Below are 25543 nucleotides of genomic sequence, written 5' to 3' on the forward strand. Positions count from 1 at the left end.
AAGGCACGCTCATTTATGGCTAAATAATGTCATACTTAATAATAAGACAGTGGTGGGGAAAAGTAGCTCATTCACTGTGTGACGAAAACCCTCTTTCTCTGCTCCAAGTAGAACACACGGCGCGCACACAGATTGAATGTGGGGTCTGTCGTCCTAAAACACAATCGCCCCGGTGCCGAGAGTCCCTGCTTTATAGTGGTGTTCGATGTTTTTACATTTTCAACTCTCACATGTACATAAACGTTCAGATTTCAAATATAAAGTGCTTACCCCTGAGCCACGGACGTTACAAGGCGATCCGGACCGCGATAAGTACCCGTATCTCCCGTATTGTTCAATAAAAAGCATTTTAATCCGATCGTCGGCCATTTTCTCCAAATTTTCTCCGATGCTTTCAACCATGCGACACCAATGGTTGGAAGGTGTATTGCACTCTGATACATTACCAAAATAAAAGAACAGAAAAAGAAAATGGCCGGCGATGGGATTAAAATGCTTTTTATTGAACAATACGGGAGATACGGGTACTTATCACGGTCCGGATTGCCTTGTAACATCCGTGGCTCAGGGGTAAGCACTTTATATTTTAAATCTGAACGTTTATGTACATGTGAGAGTTGGCAATGTAAAAAAAAAAAAACGAACACCACTATAAACCAGAGACTCGACAGCGTCATGTGAACCATGGCTACTGTTTGAGCTGCAGCTGCGGCCTAATAATGTTGTTTTCGTTTATGTTCACGTATGCTGTTCACGTATGCTATTAAAATAATGCAGCTATTGCAGTATTGGGCCTTAACATGTGATTACAAATGTATTTGTATTTGGCCCCTCATATATATAATTATAAAATAAATGTAAATATAAAATCTGATATAAAATTGAAACATGCAGCTGATCGATGCGTTTCTGCGTCTACGTGTGGACAGGGATTTTTGTTTATCTTTGTCATGTGGCCAGGGATTCTTTTTAAAAACGGAGGACTAAAATATCCGTTTAGTAAAAGATCCATGTACGTGTAGCCAAGGCCTAAGAATGAGACGAGAGCGTGGGTGTGTCTGAGTCAGTGATGGCTGCGCATCCTGGTGAAGCATATAGTACTGCTGGCTCATCAGTCAGGTTGTTGATGCCATGTGCATGGCCTGTGTGAATAGAACAATACAATAAGGAACTAGTAAATGACACATCACTGTGTCACAAACTGTTAGAACTACGAACTAGAAAATAAAATGCAATCACTGTGGCACAAACTGTGAAAAATAGAATTACTGTGAGGCCATGAATTGTCAAATGCTCACCACATGGCACAGTGAAGGATAGTCGGGGAAGGTCTTCATTTCGGAGAAATGCCCTGGTGTCTGACTATGAAGAGGGCTTCATCCGACAGCTGCTTTTCCTGGCCATGGTAGTCCACCTCTGTGAGTGGGGTACCCTTGATGGACCTTACAGGCACATGTACAGAATGCACAGAAAGGCAAATGCCACTTAGTTTAAGTTTATGTCTGAAATAGTATTCAACTCTAGAGATCAATGTTCATGGACACGTAACTAATGCATAATTGCATTAACCCATTAAGATAGGGAATGCAGCATGTGTAATTTGTAGATTTCTTTGGCTATTCAAAAATAGCAGATATGCAAGCTCATAGCACTATGAGCTTGTAGATCTGCTATTGAACAATTGTGCAAATCTTTGAATACCTATATCTTTTAAGCGAACATTTGAAATTTTAACATTTAAAAAACTCCAATCTTTGCTTCTGGAATCCCTGGATTGCCTGGAACAAAATATTTTTACAAATGTTCGCTTTAAAATAATCTCTCTCTATATATATATATATATATATATATATATATATATATATATATATTCACGATTTCTCCAAAATAGCAGATCTACAAGCTCATAGCGTGGCACCCGCAATATGAGCTTGTATATCTGCTATTTCTGAATAGCCAAAGAAATCTAAAATGACAGAGATGCGTTGTGATTAATGGAAAAAGTAATCAATAGAATAATCACAAAGACAAGCCCTAGTATTCTTTTTCAAGCATACCCTTTCTTAGTGTAGTAGTGGCGGTTCTGGGGCCTCTTCTGCAAATAAACAATAGACATGAGCTGATTTTATAAAACAAAAATCCTAACATGCTTGCACATTTACATGCAATTATAACTGATTAGCTGCAGCTGTGACACATCACTCACATGTCAGTCTTTATGCAAGCCTGGCATGTTCTGTAGTTTACCCTTTTAAAGGGATAGTTCAACCCCAAAACGCATTCGCGACGCCTTGTGAGTTTGTAGATCTGCTATTTTCAAAGAGCTCGAAAATAAAAACTTAAATATACTTGAATTTATTTTTTAGATTGGGGGGTTGGGGGGTCTGCCGAGAAATATATTAGTTTGGGGCATCCTTGGACATGCAAATGTTTGAGAACTGGTTTAAACAGAACATTTGAAGCAAGCCCAAATAACTGGGCCCAAATTGGTAACCTGGCATCCTATAGTGTATATACAGATATGTACAGATTTGTTTTAATATATTCTACTGTTAGACTGATGATAGGTTCTTGGTTTACTTATGATCATAGATTACTATTTCGATGCATTTGATGTATACCCTTGTGTTGTCCTTGCTTACTGTAAATCTCTCTGGGATAAATGCCTAAATTGTACCTAAACTTTTTTTTAAAACACAAAACACCAATATTTACAAGCAACTTTGCAGGGGAAGAAAGCCCATAATGCCCACAAAGTCGCTGAATAAGCCGACATGATGGCAACACCATGTCCTGAACTCGAAAAAAAAAAAAAAAAAGACTCTCCTTTAACTCAACCCAGGTGTTCATCAATCTATCATTACTCAATTCACACATTAATTAATCATACTGTTACAAATCAGGTGTGTGACGAATAAACGAGCCGAAAATGCGTCGGGGGAATATTTCAATTGTTAATGCTTTTATTCTCACAGAAAAAAACAAAAACCTCCTTTCCATGCGAATGCACTCACGACACAAACATCTTTTTTAAATTAAACGATAATGACCCTTACCAGAGTAGGTGTAGAGGGTTGTTGCTCCATTGTCAACAAACTTTGCTTTGCTTCGTAAACAACAAACTTTGCTTTGCTTTGTCCCTAACTTGAATGCTAATGCAGCGTGCTGCCTGCTACTACAGTGCTGCTTAAGAATGAGACGAGAGCGTGGGTGTGTCTGAGTCAGTGATCAGCGCCAATTGGTTGCAGCTGTGTGTGTGTGTGTGTGTGTGTGTGTGTGTATGTGTGTGTGTGTGTGTGTGTGTGTGTGTGTGTGTGTGTGTGTGTGTGTGTGTGTGTGTGTGCGTGCGTGCGTGCGTGCGTGCGTGCGTGCGCCACAGGCAGCCGAGGGAGAGAGAAAAAAGAAGAAAAACGATTTGTCGCTAGGATCACCTTTTATCCCCATATCACCAGAAAAAAGTAACTAGATTTGTCGCTAGAAGCTTTTCAGATACGGGTGGTCAGCACTTTATATTTGAAATCTGAACGTTTATGTTTATGTGAGAGATGTCAATGTGAAAAAATCGAACACAACTTTAGACCAGGGGGACTCGGCACCACAAGCGTCATGTGAACCATGGCTAGGTGCGTTCGGATATACGCACCGAGAATGTGCCCAGTTTTCTGAGTGCACTGGCGGTGACGTCATAGAGCACGTCATAGAGCGCACTGAGTTCTTCTGATTTACAAACGACCAGTAAGGCAGGGGCAGCGGTGCGCTTTTCAGCCTGAAGGTAAACAAAACGGTGCCATGTCATTATCCCGACCTCTCCATAGTCCGACCTCCCATCATTTCGAAAAAATTTCGACAATGACATATCACATGAGTCATTGTGAAACAATTATGATTCATGGTCACACACTATCCTACTATAATTCTAGTAACCTCTGTCCGTCCGTCTGTAGTGGTGAGTGAGTGAGTAGGTGAAGCTACCCGGTTCTCCTCAGTGGCTGGACCAATTGCTCTGATTTTGCACACAGCCATTGACCATTACCATCTGAACTTAACTGTGAAGCCCGTTTTTCAATTTCATCAAATCTCAGCTTCTTATTAGCGTTTATGTGTCAAACAATGTCGCCATGGTTACGGGCCTGCCCAGCTATGGGACGAACTGCCTCCCGGGTTGCCAGATCATGTGCGCATATCCCCCCACGGATGCGCTGCGCCGACCGGGTATGGTCTAGTTTCAGTAATACAATTAAATTGATTATATCTTCTTGTATTTATTTCATTTTATTTGAATGCAGGGTCATTAAAATGAGTCCATATAAAACAAAACATGTGTTGAATTAACTGTGGAAAAAGTCATTGGTTAAAGATTGGAGTCATTGGACTAACAGCTATATCACAAAACTTGAAGAACAAGGCACTGGATTAATTAAGCTTGGCTGTTAGCCTGGTCCTGACCACTGTACTGTAGATTTGATTATTATTACAAAACATACAGTAAGAAGATAGCCGATCTACAAGGTCACAATGCATTGGGGGGGGGGGGGGCGGGGGAGGGGGTTGCAGGGGGAGGGGGGGGGCACGTGTGTGAGCTGTCAACAGGTGTTGACTGATTGATTGGCAGACAGCTGTCAATCAGTGACTGTCAATCAGTCTGGCTGCCCAGTGAAAATCTTACTCTCTCTGCTCTTTGGATACCTAAATAAATGTATGTAGAGTGTACATGGATACCTAAATAAATGTATGTAGAGTGTACATGGATACCTAAATAAATGTATGTAGAGTGTACATGGATACCTAAATAAATGTATGTAGAGTGTACATGGATACCTAAATAAATGTATGTAGAGTGTACATGGATACCTAAATAAATGTATGTAGAGTGTACATGGATACCTAAATAAATGTATGTAGAGTGTACATGGATACCTAAATAAATGTATGTAGAGTGTACATGGATACCTAAATAAATGTATGTAGAGTGTACATGGATACCTAAATAAATGTATGTAGAGTGTACATGGAAAAACAAGAGAGCAGAAAAAAATGTGTGATATGTTTTCTTTTATTTTCCTGAAGCGATTATTTTACAATGGTCTCAATCATTCAGAAATAATGTTTGTTCATGAGCTGCTCCAGCCGGCTCCATCCACTGCAATGTTATTCACCAACTTCCGGTGCGAGTTTTGCCACCCGTCATATATCTAGAGAACGGAAAGGACTTTCTGTCCTTTCCTTTCAAAATCTTCCTTGGGCTTTTCACTGTGTTCCACTTCCTGTCTTTTGATCCAATGAAATCCAATGAAACCGGTCAGATGACTATATCCAATGAAATCCGACAGGAAGTGGAAAACACAAGTCTAGGAAACAGGTGGATATGATCCGGTCGGGAGCGGACCGGATCGCGACAAACCGGAAAGACGTCTCACCCCAAAATAGGTCCGTCCTATAAAATCCTTGATGCGGCGTAGTTTAGTTTATTTTTTAAATATAAATGTGAGTGTACTTTCCGGAGACTATTTAGCGTCTGTATTATCCGTATTATCCCACGGGGAAATTCTATTCCATTTAAATAGGGATTGGGGAACCAAAACAAAGCGGCACCGCAAAACCGGATCGCGACAATCCGGAAAGAGGATTATTTTTTTTCAGTAGGGGTGGCCTACACCGGATCATATGGGTCTCTATTAATGCAGACCAGGCTTTCCTCCGAGGTGGAAAGACTGGTGATGCGAGGTTAATACAATACCATTGGCATTTTGGGGTTTTCAGATCCGGTCGGACCGGAAACAGTTTTACGTCATCAGGAGGCCTATGGCCGGAACCACTGACTGGAACCACCGGTGCTGTGCATCTCCAAAAGGATTCCCCAAGTTTAAAATTGGTATAATCGTGTCGTTTATTTTGGTATGAACTATACCTTCAGTTTAACCACTTCACCTCACTGTGTTCTTTTTCAATCTACTGTACACCAAATCTCACAACGCGTGATGTCCCCCCACACAATAGGGATGCTGGGGTTCGGATGGTTAAACAACGAGTATAAAGTCATTTTCAATCTGTCTTAATGTAACCCTTTAAGGCCGGGAAGGGAACGCATCTGTGTCATTTTAAGATTTCTTTGGCTATTCAAAAATAGCAGATCTACAAGCTCGAGCTTGTAGATCTGCTATTTTTAGAAAGATCCTGACAATTTGTGCAAATATTCTGGGGGTCCCTGGAACAAAATATTGTTTAGATGGGAGGGGGTCCGCAGTCAAATACATATTATTTTGGGGGTCCTTGACATGAAAAAAAGTTTGAAAACCATTGATAATATAGCAACATAAGTTAAAAAAAAAAAAAAATACAAAAAAAAGAAAAAAGTACTTAGGATTCAGAAGACATTTGTAAAATCCCCAGAAGCAAAGATTTGAGTTAAAAACTTTCGATTAAAAAAAGTATATATATATTCAAACTAAAGATTTGCACACATTTTCACGATTAAAAAAAATATATATATATCCAAAGAAATCTTAAAATGACACAGATGCGTTCCCGGTCTTAAAGGGTTAAAGTAAACTGATATTCTGATATGAAGTTTTCCCTGTGACATGCTGTATCTTTGGGGGAAAGACTGTAAGAATGTAAGGCGCTATAAAGCAACACTGTCATTCAGATGGTGCCGTGGATGAAACAGTTATTTATAGGATGAAAACAGAGCTAGAACTACCTTCTAGGGACCGTCTGACAAGTTAACCCATTAAGGCCTGAAGCCGAATCTACAAATGTCTTCTAAATCCCAACAGTTTTCTGAAAAGAAAGTATGTTTGGATGTGTATGTTCAAGATTAATTAAATTAATTTAATGTATTTGGCCGCCGACCTCCATCTCAAAATTTGTTGTTCCAGGGACCCCCCAGAAGCAAAGATTTGAGTTAAAAATGTTTGCTTTAAAAATATATATATTTAAAGATTTGCACACATTTTCACGATTTTTCAAAAATATATATTTTTTTGAATAGCCCAAAGTGTAAAATAATGCTTTTTAGCTCAAATCTAAAAGTGACACAGATGCGTTCCAGGTCTTAATGGGTTGAGCAAGGACACATGAGAGAAAAGACTTTTGTTTTAATTGAACAACGTTTAGTTCAGTTCTAGCAAAACAAAGACAATTCAGTCAAAGTGAAATAAGACAAAATAAGCCACCGCACTATTATAGGCAAGTCAAAGGAACGTCAGATAGCTGTGACTTTGTTTCAACTGGATATTGTGTGCTGTGCTACACAATAAAACAAATAATAAGAATGAATGAATGAATAAATTAATAAATAATAGTTTATTTATTGAAACAATGCTTCTTGGGTTCTAGAGCACACGAGGCAACAAGGTAACAGACCGGCTTTACCTGCTATATACCAGGGGGCCATATACTGACTTTGATAAAGTGACTGAAGGGCCACACGTTGGACTATTGCATTGAAACTTCAAAACATTTGGTGTCGATTCGAATTCAGTTAAAACTGCATGAATTTGGTAGACATGACACTCCTTCTTTTTCCCACATCTGTAGTCTACTGTATATCACTCACATTATCAAACATATTGCATCATGTTATAATATCGTCACCTTGCTAAACTAATGGCCTAAGTCATTTTTTGAGGAAAATTATATTTATGCCTAAGTCAGCTCCTCATGACACTGACCACCTCTGGTAAAATGGCCGGTGTCTCCTAAAAAATCTCCTAATTGAAAAGGATCATGCTGTTCACTCCCCTTTTAGTATAATGGCCCCCTAGTGTGACTTAGGCCAAAATAAACAATTTGTTGACCTAAGTCACATGGTTTTGTGACTTAGGCCACATTATTTACTGATTTAGGACATGTTTTTGTACTTTTTCTTTGGCCTAAGTCAGATTTAAACCTATTTAAATCTCGTATGTTACATAACTGACAGACATTGTTATTTTTATTTTAATAGTCATAATGTGTTATAAACATTTTGGGTGAAATGATTAAGAATATAATATAGTTTTGTTTTGGATCAGTTTTTAATGTTTCCTGAAAACCTTAAAACAATGACTTTTAGGCCATTAGTTTAGCAATGACGACGATATGGACTCACAGCAGACTGTTTCTCTGTCATTGTAGCGGTCCCCACCGAAAGATAGTCAAGACTTGAACTGATGATCATGAATTTATTAAGATCCAAAAACCACCGTAAGAACTGACAAGACAGTACAAAAACACAAACAAAAATACTCTGTTAGTTTCCCACATTTTGTGAAAGAACAACCATACCATAACATTAGTTCACATAAGCTACAATGTAAATAAGCAAAAACTGTACTCAAAGTACTTTTTAACATGGCTTTGACCAATCAGCATTGCTGTAATTACTTTACAATGAATTAAGACACAATATGACTTCAACATCATCACTTCTAATGAACTCGTTTTCCTTTTTTTTAACAGTTGTTTTAAACTCAATATAAACATAATGAAATGCCTTTTTGTAACCTTTTTTAAGTGCATATAATGACATGAAATAATTTAACCAAGGTGCATGAAATACTGCAACATCAAATACCTTCCTTTGCAATTCACAATTCAAACCTTTCAATGTCAACACATTTTACAGAAAGAGTAGTAAACTAACTAACTCTAACTCTGGTTTAGTTAGTTATTATTATCCATAGCATCATATGCCTTTGTTGCAGAAATACAATTCTTTCATTCAAAGTCCTTCAATATACCTTATGCTGAACAGCATGTAAACAAAACAAGCAATGCATTTTTAGCAAAGACCTGTCCTTTTATAACCAAAAACCCTGTGTTGTTTTGTATGCAGTAAGCACAGTCCATGGCTACTAACCTTATGCCTCTTCGGGGGGTGCTAAAACTATAATTGATCATCTCAAAAGATAAACAATATGCAATCTTTTTGCAGCAAGGAACAGCACATGCGTCTCCACACTGCTGTTGTGTCAAACTGTCTCACTGCGCAACGCGCAGGTAGTAACGTCGTCCAAAAGTATTTTCAAAATAAAAGCATTTGGCTCAAAACACAAAATAAAAGGATACCAACTTAAAGCATTGTCTGTTCACCCAGGATATATAATATTTTAGTGCAAAACGTATTTGGGTTCTTTACAGTCATATTATAAACATTTTACATTTGAGTTACATATGGATGGAATATGGAACGCAGGTATGTATTCTAATGGTGCATAATCATTACTAATAATGAATTGGAGTCAATTTCCCTCAAAACCATTAACATAAAATGCTGCCTAATGAAATAAAAATTTTAAAAAATCAATAAATAAATACATGTATTGTTTTTATTGTATTTTTCTATTTATATCATTGTGTTTTTTTATTGATTTGATTGTGGATTTCATGTATTTAATTGTGGTATTTATACATTTTTTTACCTATGGACTTCCATAGATGACCTCTCAGGGGTCCCAGACCCTCGGTTGAAGACCCATGGTATAGGAGGAGTCCTTTATTTTTAAGACATATATAATAGCATGTACTACCAGTATAGTTACTGTAATTTTGTTTATGTATATCAGTGCTCAGAGTGATGTCACCCTGAGATTCCCTCCACGTGCATGGGGCCACATAACGGTGCTGGTAGAGGATACAGTCTACATCTGGGGAGGGGGTGGTCACTTTTATCCATTTGATGTCAACACCCACACATGGTTCAAACCCAGGGTTTCTGGGGATTTTCCAGAGGGGAAAAGCCGCCACTCTGCCTGCGTCTTGGGGAAGGTTATGTATGTTTATGGAGGATACACCCTGCAGTCCACCCATACTAATGACCTCTACAAGATGGACACCAGCACAATGGTCTGTTCTTTAGTTAACACCAGAGGCACACCACCACCACCGTCACTAAGTCACTCTGCCACCATCATCGGGACAAAGATGTTTGTATTTGGGGGGGAGTGGATTCCCGACTGGATTACAAACATCAGTAACTACTTCGGAGTGTTTGACACAGAGACCAACTGCTGGCTGAGCACACCATCTACACAGCTTCCTACAGAAAGACGCTGGGGTCATTCAACATTTGCCTACAATGGAGAGCTGTACATATTTGGTGGCTGCGACCGGGGCCAAGCCTCCAGTGATATGTGGAAATTCAGTCCAGCGACCTTCTCCTGGAAGAAGGTTGAGCCCAAGGGGAAGGCCCGCCGAGTCAAATGCAAAGTATGTGCTGTTGCATGGTGGGAGACCGTGTCATCATCTTTGGAGGAAACAAACACAGAGAACCCGCTGATGATTTGTATATCTTAGACTTGAGTCATAGTATGAAGACGTTATGCAAACTAGCAGTTATTCAGTACGGTCTGGAGAAGTCTGGCCTCCCACGCAACATCAGGTGGGAACTGGCAGCCATGACAACGGACAACCACTACAGAATAAATTGAGGCACCGTGGTGCAGTCGGTAGCGCCATTGGCACTGGGTGAAAAAATAGGTTACAAAAATCGTGGGATACATTTTTTTATAAAAAATAATAATAAGGATGGCCGCTGCTGAGCAAACCATGGAGTAGGATGTGGATTTGCGAGCTCCGCAGAACGTGTAATTAAATAATGATTTGAACGGCACCAAACTTAGTTCACTGCGACATACTATCTTTGTAAGCTTGACTAAGTACTTGGATTGTTTCTCAACCTAAAAATATGACTCACAAGAGCAGCAGACGACACTCACGGGAGGCATGCGATAATCCGACAGACCTTTTCTCCGACTATGTGGCATCCGCGTGCGGTTAGGGTTAGGGTGCGGGTTTGGTTCGGGTTTAGTATTGAAACGTCGGAGCGCTGCGCTGTCGGAGGAATGCGCTGTCGGACTAACGTACTGCACACGACACTCACTACGTCGCTGAGGCCTACTTCACCAGCTGTAGCCTCAGTCTCGAGTGATAAAGATGCCGGCTCGGGGGTCGCGGCTGTGGCTCTCGGCTCGGAGGATGTCAAACGTGAGCTACTCTCTTCTCTTCGCTCAGACTTTGTGGATATGATGAAAACAGAGGTCAGAGCGGTCTTAGAGAGCGAAAAGGCGATGATTCGAAATGATGTTCATGCAATAAAGACGGGATTTGAAGAGTTTAAGTCGGTAGTGAATACTGATCTAGCCCCATTACGCAATACCCTTGGCGACGCCGAGCGCAGCTGGACAGGTTGCTCTGATGACAGCACAGCACTGCAGGGTGAGAACGGCGGAATACTGTGACGAACACCCACATTGTTGTAAATACTGAGGTTCTGGTGGCCAAAAACTGTTTTATTTACATGTTCATTTTAGTCACGTATCTTTCTTTCATCTTACACGTATCTTAAAGGGGAATTTTGGACCACAGTTATCTCACCATTCCCATGATGTTATGATATCCTAGGATGAATGGTACAGTAGAAAAATGTCATAACTCCATCCCGTGTCCGCCACAGCTAAAAACACGCGCCAATAGGCCTGATAGCTATTTTTTGAGAGAGAGAGAGAGAGAGAGATCTGACGTTCATAGTGACAGAACACTATGGAACCTGATTGTCTTGAATGCGCCACAAGTCTCGCTAGACGAGATTTCAATCTTGAGATTTCAATCTTGTCTAGCGTGACTTCCAGTGAAAAATGAATGTCTTTGGCGTGCAGTGGCAACCCCTGAATGGACACACGCGTGTACACACACACACACACACACACACACACACACACACACACACACACACACACACACACACACACACACACACACACACACACACACGTTCCATCAAGCTGTGGTATGAATTCCCTTCCCCTGCAGATGGTAATTGGTGGGTGAATTTCACCATCATACCTAATTGCTCTCGACACGTTTATTTAACCAGCCCTGATTAATTAGCCAGGGAGAAGACTGGTGTATTTGTGTTGTGTGTTAGAGTAACATCCCAGCTGTTGCAAGCAGGTCAATCCAGGACTGGCTCAACCCTGGATGCTATATACATTCCATCCCTGGTCCTAAACGGGATTGAATTTGCCCTGGGATGTTGTAATATTAAACTGCATGTATGCTCACCCGAGGATTCCCTGGGTTGAAGGCAAGTGTGAAAGTGCCTACAGGTGCATTCTCTGTTTTTGTGTTCTTGCAAGTTTATTTTTGAAAGGTGAGTTGGCAAAAACAGTTGTGTTAAGGCCCCTGCACAGAGAGTCTGATGCAATTTTGTTAAGGTTGTTCAATTTTTAATGCATCCAAAATAATAATGCAAGAATCAAACTGGGTTTGATGGAAAAAAAACTACCCCTGCTGTTTCACAGCTGTTTCGGAGTAGATGCGAAGAGGTCAAAGACTGATAGAGAAGTATATGTGTTGATGTTGAAATGTCTTTGTACGTTAAAATCTCAAGGGTCTTGGGGTCAAAGTCGTGAGAACACCACTGCTAGGATGGCGAAAGACTGTTGTTTCTTCTCTAAACGAACATTAACTTGGGCTCCCCCATTTTATATAACACCATCAAGTCACAACTCATGAATGCCGAGCTATCACATATCCACATCCAAAGTGAAAAAAAAATAACACAACAGTGGGTTATTTGCATGGACACACAGTAAACAAGACTCCATTTGAACCATTACACCTCATGTGGTTCAAGTTATTTGAGCCAACCTGCCTGCTGACATTGCCTGACAGGTCCCTGCGGCTACGAATGTCTTCACACCAAGGATCAGGACGTTTGCACCCGGACAGAACATTTACAAAATGTGTTTGTTATTTAGTGAAATATGGGTTGTTTGTTAGTTTTGTAACTTTGCAATTATAGTATTCCATTGATCTTAGACAATAACTACCTACATTATTACCTACAATTACTACAGTGGTCTTCTGTAGTTTTAGTTATGTCCGAGTTGTACGTGAGAGTGTTCTTGTAAAAGGCGTGTGTCATTTTGTATGTTCTGTGTCTGTCTAGTACGTGACATTTGTGCCGGGCTTTGCATGGCGTTCGTGCTGGGCTTCTTGTGACATTCGTGCCCTATTGTCAACAAAGGTAACAGCATTTGCAGAGCGGGTGAATGAGGGTAGAGGCTTAATTGTTATATACAATACTAGGCCGGCGCCCAGAGCCTAGTTGGTTTAAGTAAATGTATATATTTTTGACCTCATGAGCTCTGTTCTTCAGACCTTGGTGAGTGAATCATACATTACATAATTTGAAAATATATAAATATGGCCACAGTCAAACAACCAATCCCGTTTGACAAATCATCTTTTTGAACTAACTGAAGCTTTAGCTTACAAATCTGACAGTCAAAACTTACTAGCTTTTCTCCCCAGAAAGTGGCCAATTGTACTTTACACCCTCTGCCACCCTGTATTTTCGGCATTTTCATAAATATTCAATGTTCAAGACACTTACAGCATGGGAAGGTTCTGCAGGAGAACTAGGCGCCTCCATCGCCTAATTTGCTGCACGTTTTCCTTTGAAAATGTCTATCACAAAATTCAAAGGATTAGTATACCCACTGCTAGTGATGAGATAATTTCATAATGTATTCACCTCAGTGAAATCATCATCATGTACAGAACATGCTGTAAGTTAAGAATAGTGTTCTTTGCATGTGGCAAGCACAGAATAGTTGAACATACAGTAGGACTATGTTACTGAATAGTCAGCATCTTAACATCAAAGCAAACCCCACATTTGTTTGAGGAAACCTTGCTTTGATAGACCCTATGGTGTGACTGAGGTACAATTTTACATGAAATGGTATGTTTCAGTGAATTAGAAAGGTATCTAACCTGCACATCATCCACACCAACAATGTCCTCCAAGGTCCAGCGGACAACATCTGAGCAATCTTTCTGTGAACACACTATAAGTAGAGAATTTAATTTACCCATCAGCTCAAACTCCAAATAAAAATGTTTTTAGCAGGGTCGCTCAAGGCATTACTTTTCTTGGAATATGACATGTATGACATTTTGTTATTCATTGAAGGTCCAGTGTTATATCCAAGCGTGGAAGTTCTGTCTGTAGCCTCTCTACCGTCTTCTCTTTCTCTTTGACACCAGGCAAGTCACTAAGAAAGAGACGCTCCATATTCCTGAGCCTGTGCAAGGCAATGAGTCCTTTATCCGTCACATTTCCACGGGACACGATCTCCAAACTGGACAAACTGTCCTGCAGGTTCACGATGGAGCTCAGCCTCTCCAGGCATGTGTCCTCAGGGGGTGCTCCTTCCATTCCGACATCTCGCCACTCCGACTAGTGGCTTCCGCGTGCGGTTAGGGTTAGGGTTAGGGTTAGGTATAGGGTTCGTCAACGTCGGAAAGGCGACATGTCGGAAAGGCGAAATGCACCCGTGTCCTCAAGGTACATGCATTTGTTGAACTTGACTTCTTTCAAGTGTTTCAGGCCGTCTAAATAATCAAACCCTCTGTGCATGATGCAGGAGTCTGTGGCATCAATTGCCTCAATATTATGACGTCCCAGAGGAACACTGGGCAGACGGTTGTAGTCCTGGTGGAAGCATTCCAAGCCTTGGAACCTCACTGTGGCCCCGCATCTCAGGAGCCACTCTGAGGCAGCTCTGTCTGGTCCCACGGGTTGTATTCTCTCGTGATCAACCGCGTTGAAGACTGCATTGAGCCATCCCCAGAACTGTCTGCTGCTCACGTTGGTCTGAGACAGGGCAGTGCGTTAGTAGAGGAACTGGCTAAGATATGAATGCACTTCATTTAGGAGAGAATGTCTCAACTGTTTTAGGCTAATATGACCCCAGGGAACAACTTAGGAACTATGAGAAATTCTCTATCCGGGGCGAAATACCCAAAAATGACCACGCCCTTTTTAAAATGACCACACTTCCATAATGGCGCTATCTTCTAAACCGTTGGAGCTACAGATTTTCTGAGGTGCTCAAAATGTTCAGAATACTCATGTTTGAAATCCGTGCCCGAGTCAGCAACCCTACAGGTCATCATAGTGGCCAAATCCAATATGGCCGCCACCTGAAAAAGGTTTTGTCTATAACTTTTGAACCAGATGAGCTATGAATGCAAACTTGGTGTCTAAATCATGTTTTTTGACAATTAGAAACATTTTGGAATGCTTATCTTTATGACTGGGTGTGGCTGGACCTCTATTTTGCATATTTAAAAGATGGCGACGATCTGACAATTAGTTTTACTTCCCATAATCTTATTCATTTTTGCAAACTTGGTGTCTATTTTATACTTTTTGAACATTAAAAACACATTAGAATGCTCATATTATTGATTGAAGCCATCTAGAGCACTCTGATTTGCTTATTACAAATATGGCCTATATATAAAAAAAAAGCGACTTTGCCGCTTCTGCCGCTATTGTTAAATGTACTTCCCAGTCACTCCTGGAAACCCAGTATGGAGCCCCTCTCCATACTGGGTTTCCAGGAGTGACTGGGAAGTACATTTACTGTCCATCAAAAGTGCTTTTATTGTACAAAGGCATGGCAAAGGAGATGTCATGGAAGGAATTCCAACAATCCTCCTTCTATGCCATGGAGAAGGATAGGTGGACAGCAGAGAGGAAGAAATGAGAGATATGCCATCCCCCCCCGCCTGATATATTGATTGATTGATCATTTTATTGAATATTAAAATTCAAAAGGATAAAAAACACAAGAAAGCCCTTAGGCTTTTTTCAATTGTGGTCCTTTGGGAAAGGGGACATAGGGAGCAACAATACAATACAATATAATAACATAAAAAACATAAAACAAGGCCAAATAAAACTTACAAATTCAAAAAGGACAAACATCAACTAAACATCAACTAAACAAAAACTAAGATCCCTCTCTCTTTTTTACTATTAAAAACATCTAAATGTTTTTGTTTAAAAGTTACATCATGTTAATGGCCAACCATCTCTTTAATGCCATTTTAAAATTGTCAAAAGAACCAGTCAATTTTAGGCTGGAAGGCAAATCATTCCATTGAACTGCTGCTGAGTAAAGGAATGATGTTTTTCCCAGATTGGTGGAAAATTTGTAGGGCTTAAAATCAGTAGGGCTCCCCCTGGTGAAATGGCTGTGAGTATCACTGACCTTGTTAAAATAGTCACAGAAGTAATTGGGCGCTACATTACTTCTAATTTTGTGAACCAAGCACATTTTAAACTGGGATACTCTCTCCTCTACTCTAAGCCACCCAAGACTGGTGAAATGAGCATGGAGGAAATGAGTTCTAGGATGCAACTTCAAGATCACTCTAACCAATTTATTTTGAGAGGTCTGAAGTTTTTTCTTTAGGCCCATAGAAATGCCAGTGTACCAGGATGTACACGCATAGTCAAAGTGACATTGTACAAGGGCCCCTGCCAGGGTTTTTAGGGTGTTTGTGTCTAAAAGATTGGATATTCTAGCTAAAAACTTAGTTCTTTGGCTTACCTTTGAGACTACTTTTAGAGCCATACTCTCTCCTGATGGCTTGTTATCCAGAATGCACCCCAAATAAGTAATGGATTCCTTTGTTGTGACTTCACAGTCACCTACCACCACTTTAAACCCAGGGGACTTCTTTAGTTTGGCATTTGACCCAAAAAGAATGGACTCAGTTTTGCCGAGGTGGAGAGACAGTTTGTTTTCTGCTAGCCAGACACTAACTTTTTGGAGTTCTGCACTTAAAATGTTTTCGACTTCCGTTTTCTCTTTATGAGAGACTACTAAGGCTGAGTCGTCCGCGAAAAGAAATAAATGACAGTTTACGGCTGCCTTCATGTCATTAACGTATAGCAAAAAGAAAAGAGTACCTAAGATGCTCCCCTGGGGCACCCCACTCGATAGAGTTAGTGGTGAGGACAGGGTGCCATTCATGTCCACCACCTGTTCTCTACCCAATAAGTAGGACCTGACCTATTGAAGTGATACACCGTTAAAACCCAGAGCCCTGAGCTTATCCAAAAGAATGTTATGATTTACGGTATCAAAAGCCTTCTGGAGGTCCAACATCACCATGCCACAGTAATTCCCATTATCGGCCTCTAATGTAATGAAATCTGTTAGATAGAACAAACAGGTGTCGGTGGAGTGGGACTTTCTAAAGCCTGATTGAAAGTCAAAAAGGAGGTTGTTTGCTGTCAAATAATCGTTCATTTGCTCATGTATAATTCGTTCAAAAACTTTTGAAACCGAACATAAAATGGAAATAGGTCGATAATTTCCAGGATCCGATTTGGTTCCCTTTTTGTACAGGGGTACAACTCTTGCCAATTTAAATATAGTGGGAAAATGACCTTGTTCGATTGACAAGTTGATTAGATGAGTTATGCAGGGAGCAATAACTTCTGCTGCATCAATTAAAAATTTGGCAGGGATGTTATCAGGACCCGTGGCCTTTCCAAGTTTCAGGGCCTTCAGTTTCTTTAGTACCACCTCTTCTGATACCATACTAAGAGAAAACCCATCAGGCTGGACACCCATTTGCTCATAAAAACTGTGGATCCTCTGTACAGGTTCCTCAGATGTACTAGTAGCAGTAGGAAGCTTCTGTACTAAATTGCTGGCTACACTTGTGAAGAAATCATTGAATCTAGCTGCAACTGTAGCTTTGTCATACGTTATAGACCCATTTATATCTAACCCTATATTACCTTGTTTCTGTTTGGACTTTTCCTGAGTCCCTAAAGGTTTGAGGGTTGACCACAGCTTTTTTGAATCATTTTTGTACTCCTCAATTTTAGTCTTAAAATAATCCTTTTTTGCTTCAATTACCATTCGCTGTGCCTTGTTCCTAAGTATTTTATACTCTTTGAAGACATCAGGAGACTTATATTTGTTGAATTTACTTAGTGTTTTATTTCTCAGATGAATGATATCCAAAATATCTTTATTAATCCAAGGTTGAGTTCTCTGTTTAGTCCTAGTTTCCCTTAGCGGAGCAACCTTATCAAGCTCATTTAGAAAAATATTCTGAAAACAGTCCCATGCTTTATCTACATCACAACATTTTGTGACAGTGGTCCAGTCTATGTTTTTAAGCCTGTCAATAAAGTTGTTACTGTCATAACCTCTAAGGTTTCTACTTTTAATAGAATTGTGGCAATTTATAGGGGACCTCTTCACCTTCCTTGTACAAAAGGTTAAAAAATGGTCACTAATACCATGCACAATGACTCCGCTTTGGAGGATTTTGCCTTTATCAGACACCATTATAAGGTCAATAATAGTTTCACTATGGTCGGTTACTCTAGTGGGATCTCTAATTAGTTGGGTTAAACCATGTGTTTTCAGAAAATGATTAAGACCTTTGTACAGTGGACCATTTATATTCTTAAAATCAATATTTACGTCACCCAATATGATTGATTCATGGTTTAAAAAATGTGGACAGCCTGCACAGACATTTTCAAGTATTTCAATAAAATTCCTCTGATCAGGTGGTCTGTAAACGGTGCCAACAATATTGGTTTACTTTTAGGAAGTAAAACATCAATCCAGACAGCTTCTAAGCTGTCATTATCAAGGTCATGTCTAACATTAAAGTCTATATCAGACCTAACGAAAATACAGACCCCACCACCGTTTCTGTTCCTATCCTTGCGAACAATGGCATAGTTTTCAATTGCAACTTCGGAGTCTGTGATGGAGTAGACTGAAAGAACGAGCCCAATCGATGGTCTTGAAGGGCGGAGCCAAACCCAGGCGCTGGATTCCAGCGCCTGGGTTTGGAGCACTCTGATTGGTTAGGAGATAACAAGGTCCTAAGACCAGCGTTCCTGCAAGGTTCTCCCAGGCTTTTTTTCTTTTGAAACAAAAAAAAAGGCATGGGTTTCCGAGGCTAGTGATGGAGGAATCCAAGTGTGTTTCAGAAAAACACAAAATGCTGGCATTGATTTTCTTTGCCAGCTCACATAACTCACCAATTTTTGGTAATAAGCTGCAGATGTTTAAATGAAAACAGTGCAGACCCTTAGATGTGAAAGCAGCGTTATGTTCTTCAGTGAAGTCCAAGGTGTCCAGTGTGTTCACCTTGGGCCGCTGTTCACTAGCCACCTCCATCGGCATCTCACCACCACCAGCAGCTGCTGCTGCCGGTAGTAACCCAGTCTGGTGGCTCGCTGCCTGTTGCTGCCCTGGGGTGGTTGGCCTGGCCCGGTGGATAGCTGCTGCCTGCTGGTGGTGGCTGCTCTTCAGGCTGGCATAGAGGACTAGCTGCTGCCTGCTGGTGGTGGCTGCTCCTCAGGCTGGCCTGGTGGCTGACTGCCTGCTGGTGGTGGCTGCTCCTCAGGCTGGCCAAGAGGCCTAGCTGCTGCCTGCTGGTGGTGGCTGCTCCTCAGGCTGGCCTGGTGGCTGACTGCCTGCTGGTGGTGGCTGCTCCTCAGGCTGGCCTGGTGACTAGCTGGCCCCCATTTTTCCCAGCAGCTTTTAGTGCCCTGATCATGGACAAGGTCTGAAATAACTAAATCTAAACTGTAAAGAAGTCTGAGCAGCTATTTGCAAAATGTTCGTACTGTACAAAGACAAGTGAAATTCCGTTCATATTGTATGTATGGCTTCTGCTTCTTGGACATTTTTATATACTGTGAATGATGGCTGCTTCTAGCACATTTTATGTACACGTATGACTTCTGCTTCTTCCACATAACCCACGGCTGCAAAAAATATCATATATGCCTTAAGAGTTCTGTCATACCTGCCGTTCTACCTGTACACTATTTACCTCTGTCTTACCTATTATATATATATGTGTGTGTGTGTGTGTGTGTGTGTGTGTGTGTGTGTGTGTGTGTGTGTGTGTGTGTGTGTGTGTGTGTGTGTGTGTGTGTGTGTGTGTGTGTATATCTATATATATATATATATATATATATATATATATATATATAGTATTTCATTATATCCAGAATTATTACGTTTTTATCTTTTTGTATGGTGTTGTATTAGCAGTCTCTGCAAAACATATGGCATAAACATTTCAATAATGTCAGTATAAGTGACAAAATAAATCCCTCTTGATTCTCTGAAACTATGATCATGTTTTCTCACAATTGAAAGCTAACCAATGACAATTAGCAGAAATTAAGTATTGGGTATCTGGTCTGCTACTCTGTTTTGGCAATGACACAAGCGTCATGTTTATTTGATTTGACATGGACATCACAAATTACATTTCAACACCTTCTATAAATGGAACTTCAATCTAAAAAACAATTTAATACAAAAATCTGACCCAATACATTATATGTGAAACTAAAGCAACATAATCATTCCAATAACCAATCAGAATCTATTCATGTGAACAAAATATTTAATAATTAAAAAGAGATAATTTAAAAAGACTGGAGGAGGTTGGAGGAGAGGAGGAGGAGAATGCAGGCTGACGGAGGAGATGGGGACGGGAGGTGGTGTATCGCCGGGGCACCCTCTTAATAATCGTTCCACCCAACCTGGGACGCACACAGGGAGAGAAAACAAAACACGCAGGGGAAGGACGTTAGATACAAGTTCAGTTCTGTTCAGTGCAAGAACACATTTGGACAGTCTGCCTTCTCAGTAAAGCACCATTCACACTGAGCACTATAACTACATCATTGTATTGTTTTGTATATAGCTGGTGTGAACTCTGCCATCCACTGGACTTTTATAGTTTTATTTTTAAAACTATATTTTCATAGTTGTAGTTCTCAGTGTGAACAGCCCTTAAAAAGGAGTAGTTCACCCCCAAAAAAATACTTATTTTCTATCAATTAAGCCTTGAATTCATGGAGATTTTATTTAGTTTTTGTCGCATTCCTAATCCAATAACCGGCAATGAACGGTGGAGTCTATTCGGTAAGAGACTCAAAGACTTTATTGTCCCTTGCGGGAAATTGATTTGCAGCCAGATCATAGTAAAAAATACATATAACATTCAATACGAGACTAAGATTTAAGAACAGGGCACTACAGACAGAGAATTCATGACATTCAAAGTAGCAAAGTCAGCAAAAGTGCATTAGTGGGTATTATGTGCAAAGAGGCAAGAATAAAATGCTATCTGCTGTTCAGCAGTTGAATAGCAGCCGGGACAAAGGACAGTTTGAACCGATTAGTCCCTGTAGTGGGCGCCGACGACCTGAGGGCAACAGTTCAAACTCAGACCCAATCATAATTATTGGCTCAGGAAAGTGACGAAAACAGTGGGGTGTGTAATTGATAGAAAATAAGTGTTTTCTGGGGGTCAACTACTCCTTTAAATGGGGCAAAGCTCTGGAACTCTATGCCCACGGATCTAAAACTAGAGTCGGATGGTAATGTGTTTAACAGAAGACTCAAAATCAAATCAACAGTGTTCACATGAATAGATTCTGATTGGTTATTGGAATGATTATGTTGCTTTAGTTTCACATATAATGCATTGGGTCAGATCTTTTTATTACAACATTTCATTCCTTGTATTGCATTGTTTTTTAGATTGACGTTCCATTTATAAATGTGTTGAAATGTAATGTCCATGTCAAATCAAATAAACATAACATAACGCTTGTATGTACCACTGCTGTAAGTATACAGCAGTGGTTCTCAAACTGCAGATCTACAAGCTCACAATGATGCATAGCTATATACATTACGTTATATTGATTTCTCAGGTCTTTTTTCCTTCTCTTCCCTCTTCCTCTTCTCCCTTTCTTCAAAGGAGAAAGGGACAACTTTCACGCCAGGGAGACGAGGACAGAAGGGCACACCGGAGTGAGGCTTTGGAATGGCCTTGGATGGAGCTCTCACCTGAAAGAAAAAAAAAGTTCATATTTGGGATCATTTTATAAACCCAAATGTTACAAACTAGTAGATGGGGTAAAGGGGACTGCAAGGACAAGACATTTCAAGAAGCATAAATATGTAAAAATAATAATACTATAGAAGTAGAGGAACCTTACCTCCACCTTGCGCTCCAGTCGCACCCTTTTTTTTTTTTCTAGAACCGGGGCTCCAGCCCCGGTTCTAGGCTTGACCTTGGGTTCTAGCTTGACCTCGGGGTGAAGGTCAAGCGCGGCCTGCTTGTTCTGCTCAGTGCTGTGGAGGCAGAGAGAGGAAAATGAGTCGTTGATGAACATCAAACACCAATAAAAAGACAGATCATTTTTTTGAAGAAAATTAACAAATTGTTTAGAAAAAAAAACCTTGTATGTCTGTAATGATTTTTATTATCTAGGTCATTCAAAGTCTGGTCAGATGATGTGGATGAAAGAAGTTCATAGGAAAACACAAGGTGATGTCTCAGTTAAAGCAGCATAGAAGAGGAGCGATCGATCGGGAACACATTAAGTCTCAAACAAGCGTCCAAGTTAACATGTTCTCATTTATTGAAAGACAAGCAGTCACATATATACATTGACAGAATTAGTGTTGGACAGCCCACCGAGGCGGTCTCGTATGGGCGTAGCTATTACACAAATAAATTATGCCTATTATGTGTAAGTGAGTGAAGTGCAAAAGTTCATCAGGTGAGATAAGCAAAGACATCGGCAGGCCCCCTTTGCCACATCCTGGATTGTCAGACAGATGTGCTGATGGGAGGATGTGCTGTGGCTAACAGGGACCCGATGTTGAGCAACATCAGCAGGCTTTCACCACGGGTGCAATATGGCCTCCCGCACGGGGCGCTATAGCCTCCCCGATTTACAGGAAGTCTTGTAGATGTATTCTGTAGATAACTGTCATTTCTGCAAACTTGTAAACAGTTCTAGGCTAGCGTTTTACCAAGAAACGTTAGGGTGACAAAGGGGACAGGAAATAAGGTTAAGAAGCACTGCACCTCAGCACTTCCATCCAGGACAGGTTGCACCCCTAACATAAAGAAAGCCTTTACTTTTTCATTATGTCAATGATGTGAAACTGCATACGAGGAGTTAGAAAAAGAAAAGTTAGGTAGAGGAAAGAGCATTGTATAATATTCACAACAGTTGCCCTCTTTTGTCCTGAATAGGACAACACCATTATACAATGGAAGAAGACCAGCATACTGTACACCTAATCAGTCATAGGAGGAAGAAAAGCATATCATCATTTTCTAATACATTGAATACAAATATAATGAAAAGGAAGGAATATATGGTGTTATGTCATACAAATGTAATGAAAAGGAAGGAATATATGGTGTTATGTCATACAAATATAATGAAAAGGAAGGAATATATGGTGTTATGTCGTAAGTGATGAGTAGATGTCGTGCTTTGACCAGTTAAGTGATGCCACTGTGATTGTAGCCACGGTACAGACACGACCACTACTCTGTCGAATTGAATCAGTGTTAATTTGTGGAATACCGGAATCGCTTAAGTCCTTTGGACCTCCCCACCGGGGCGCAGTCCCAGGCTAGACCCCTTTCCACTTGAGGTCTACACCCAGGTCACCCTGGATAGAGAGTTCAAGTCTCCTGCTTCCCGGCGTCTTCTTTTCAAAGCCCACCGATCACAGGAGCATCACTCGCTTACATAACTATTGCACAAGCTGCGGTCGCTTTGAGCTTGTGATGGCCTGACTGTACATTGAGCCGAGCACGACGGCCAAGCATACCTTTCAGAGGCATCGCATGGTCTTAATGTCACCTGTGACCCGACCGGCCGGTGACCCAGTCGATAGCGACCCCTTACACGTTGGCGTGGTTGGCGCCCCAGGCAGGAAACCGACGTTCTTGTCCTGGCCCCGCTTGGCTACGGGAACCAGAATATTAACCGTTTTCACCAGCCTTGCCTTTTCACAGAGGTCGTCCCGCAAGACTGCACCCTCTGCTAGGTGTGGACTGTCGTCCACCTACCACGCAGTGCCTGACACATCACAACATTTACAAAACCCACAGGTGACACTTCAACGCTGTGACTTTCAAAATGTTGCCATGTGCGACACCCACGCAGACTAGACGGTTGTTTACACAGACAGGATGTTGATTCATCCTTGACAGAACACGGGGGCCTTTCAGTCACTCCCCAGCACTATAAGTCGTCTTTAACGTGCTCTGGGAGCCTTGCGACCCCGCTGCCGCCTGTTACAGGCAAGGATCGGGGAGCCTAACCCCCTAACCTCACCTGTTACGACTCTGAAATTAATTGAAACAATTAGTTTATATTAGTGTCATTTGAATGGAGAATCTGAAACCATTCTGTACAGTCTTCTCATAGTGTGTGACTCCGTACAGAGAGGCCCAATTCATATTGCCGGGGCGATGTTTCCTGTTGAACTCAAACATGACAGATCGCAGGATAAGGTTCTCTTTGCCTGTGTACTTATCAATTTATCAATTTCCTTCCCATGATTTTGTATGAGTAGCCTAACTTGGCAAGATTCCAATCTGCCACTGTAAATGGTACAGGTGTCAGCATTGGTGATTTTGAACTCAAAGGTGTTTGGTGACAAATCCAGCAGTCAGTCATGTTATTTTTGTGAGCAAACTTTGACATTATAGTTAAGGCCAAATTGTCATGTCTAACCATATTTTGAGAGCAGAGTCTGGGTCAATGTTAGCAGGTTGTGTGATTGCTAGGTTGACAGCATTTAGTCGAATGGCAGAAGGCATGTCATTGTCAGCCCTCTTTTTTCGTGACATTGAACTTGACTGGCCTCTCAGATTCAGCATTTTTCTCTTAGAGAAAGGACGTTGTTTGCATTCATACATTTAGTTGTAGTCCGGTGTGTCAGGTGTGGTCTGGGAGAGAACAGAATGCTTAGTGATGCCCTTCATCATATAAACTTTTATGAGTAGCTGTGTCCTGCCACAGGCGGACACGTCCCCTGGGCCACAGACCCACACCTATGGAAAAAACTAGACAATAAACTTAAATTGAGCAATTCCATAAGACATTTTTAAATACCCTATAAAGCAAAGGTAATTAATAGATATATAGAATCACTAGTGACAAACTAGTGATATAGTGAATACATCTTTCCACATATGTTCGCGTGCATACGAGCATACGTACGTGCGTATCATATGTAAATATGTGTGCGCATATTCATACATATCTATGTAAATCTAAATGTCAACAATATATTTATATGTATGAAGCTACCACTTCATATACATAAAACATGGTAGTGGGAGTATTTGTTTTGTCTTTATACAAATTCCTCACATTTTAACATTGATATCATGTTATATGGTAGTTCTTACATATTATTACTATTATTACTAAAAGTAATAGTGATATATTATTATTATGAATCTGAAACGAGTAAAAATACATTATATAACAATTAGTAAATGGTATTTACTTTTTCTGTGTAATTGGTGCAAACCCCAAAAAAAAATCTCTTTTGTTTCCTTTTCTGTTGTGACAATTAATTTTATTTTATTATTGATAAGGTGGGCATAGTAAGTTTCTGCTTCAGCCCAAACCTTTTCTGCCAAAATTATCTTGTTGACAATATTCTGTATGTTCAACTGTTTATTTTTCTAAATCATGACCAAAATAAATAAACTAACTAACTAACAGTATACCCAGAGCACAAACGCAGCAGCACATGCTGCTGAGACAACCAAAGGTTAGGGTTAGGGTTAGGGCATAACAATTATTATTATAGAGCGGCAATCCTGAGTCAAGAAGGGTCTGTCTACTCTATTTCTT

At 40.5% G+C, this 25543-nt stretch overlaps 1 protein-coding gene and 1 long non-coding RNA gene across 2 annotated transcripts in view; one reads left to right on the plus strand and one right to left on the minus strand.

The window, feature by feature from the left end:
- The window catches only part of LOC311039202, a 765206-nt gene that overhangs the window by 704794 nt on the left and 34869 nt on the right, over positions 1-25543 (plus strand). The gene's annotated exons all lie outside the window — the stretch shown is intronic.
- On the minus strand, positions 13955-19010 carry LOC311039062 (ATP synthase subunit s, mitochondrial-like; the record flags this gene model as incomplete). Its single annotated transcript, XM_084048704.1, has 4 exons — positions 13955-14199; positions 14326-14647; positions 16926-17002; positions 18914-19010. The coding sequence occupies 4 exons, from the start codon at positions 19008-19010 to the stop codon at positions 13955-13957; spliced, it is 741 nt and encodes a 246-aa protein (XP_083904830.1).

The sequence above is a fragment of the Gymnoscopelus microlampas genome (assembly GCF_963454915.1).
Source record: "Gymnoscopelus microlampas genome assembly, chromosome: 22".
Taxonomy (NCBI): Eukaryota; Metazoa; Chordata; class Actinopteri; order Myctophiformes; family Myctophidae; genus Gymnoscopelus; species Gymnoscopelus microlampas.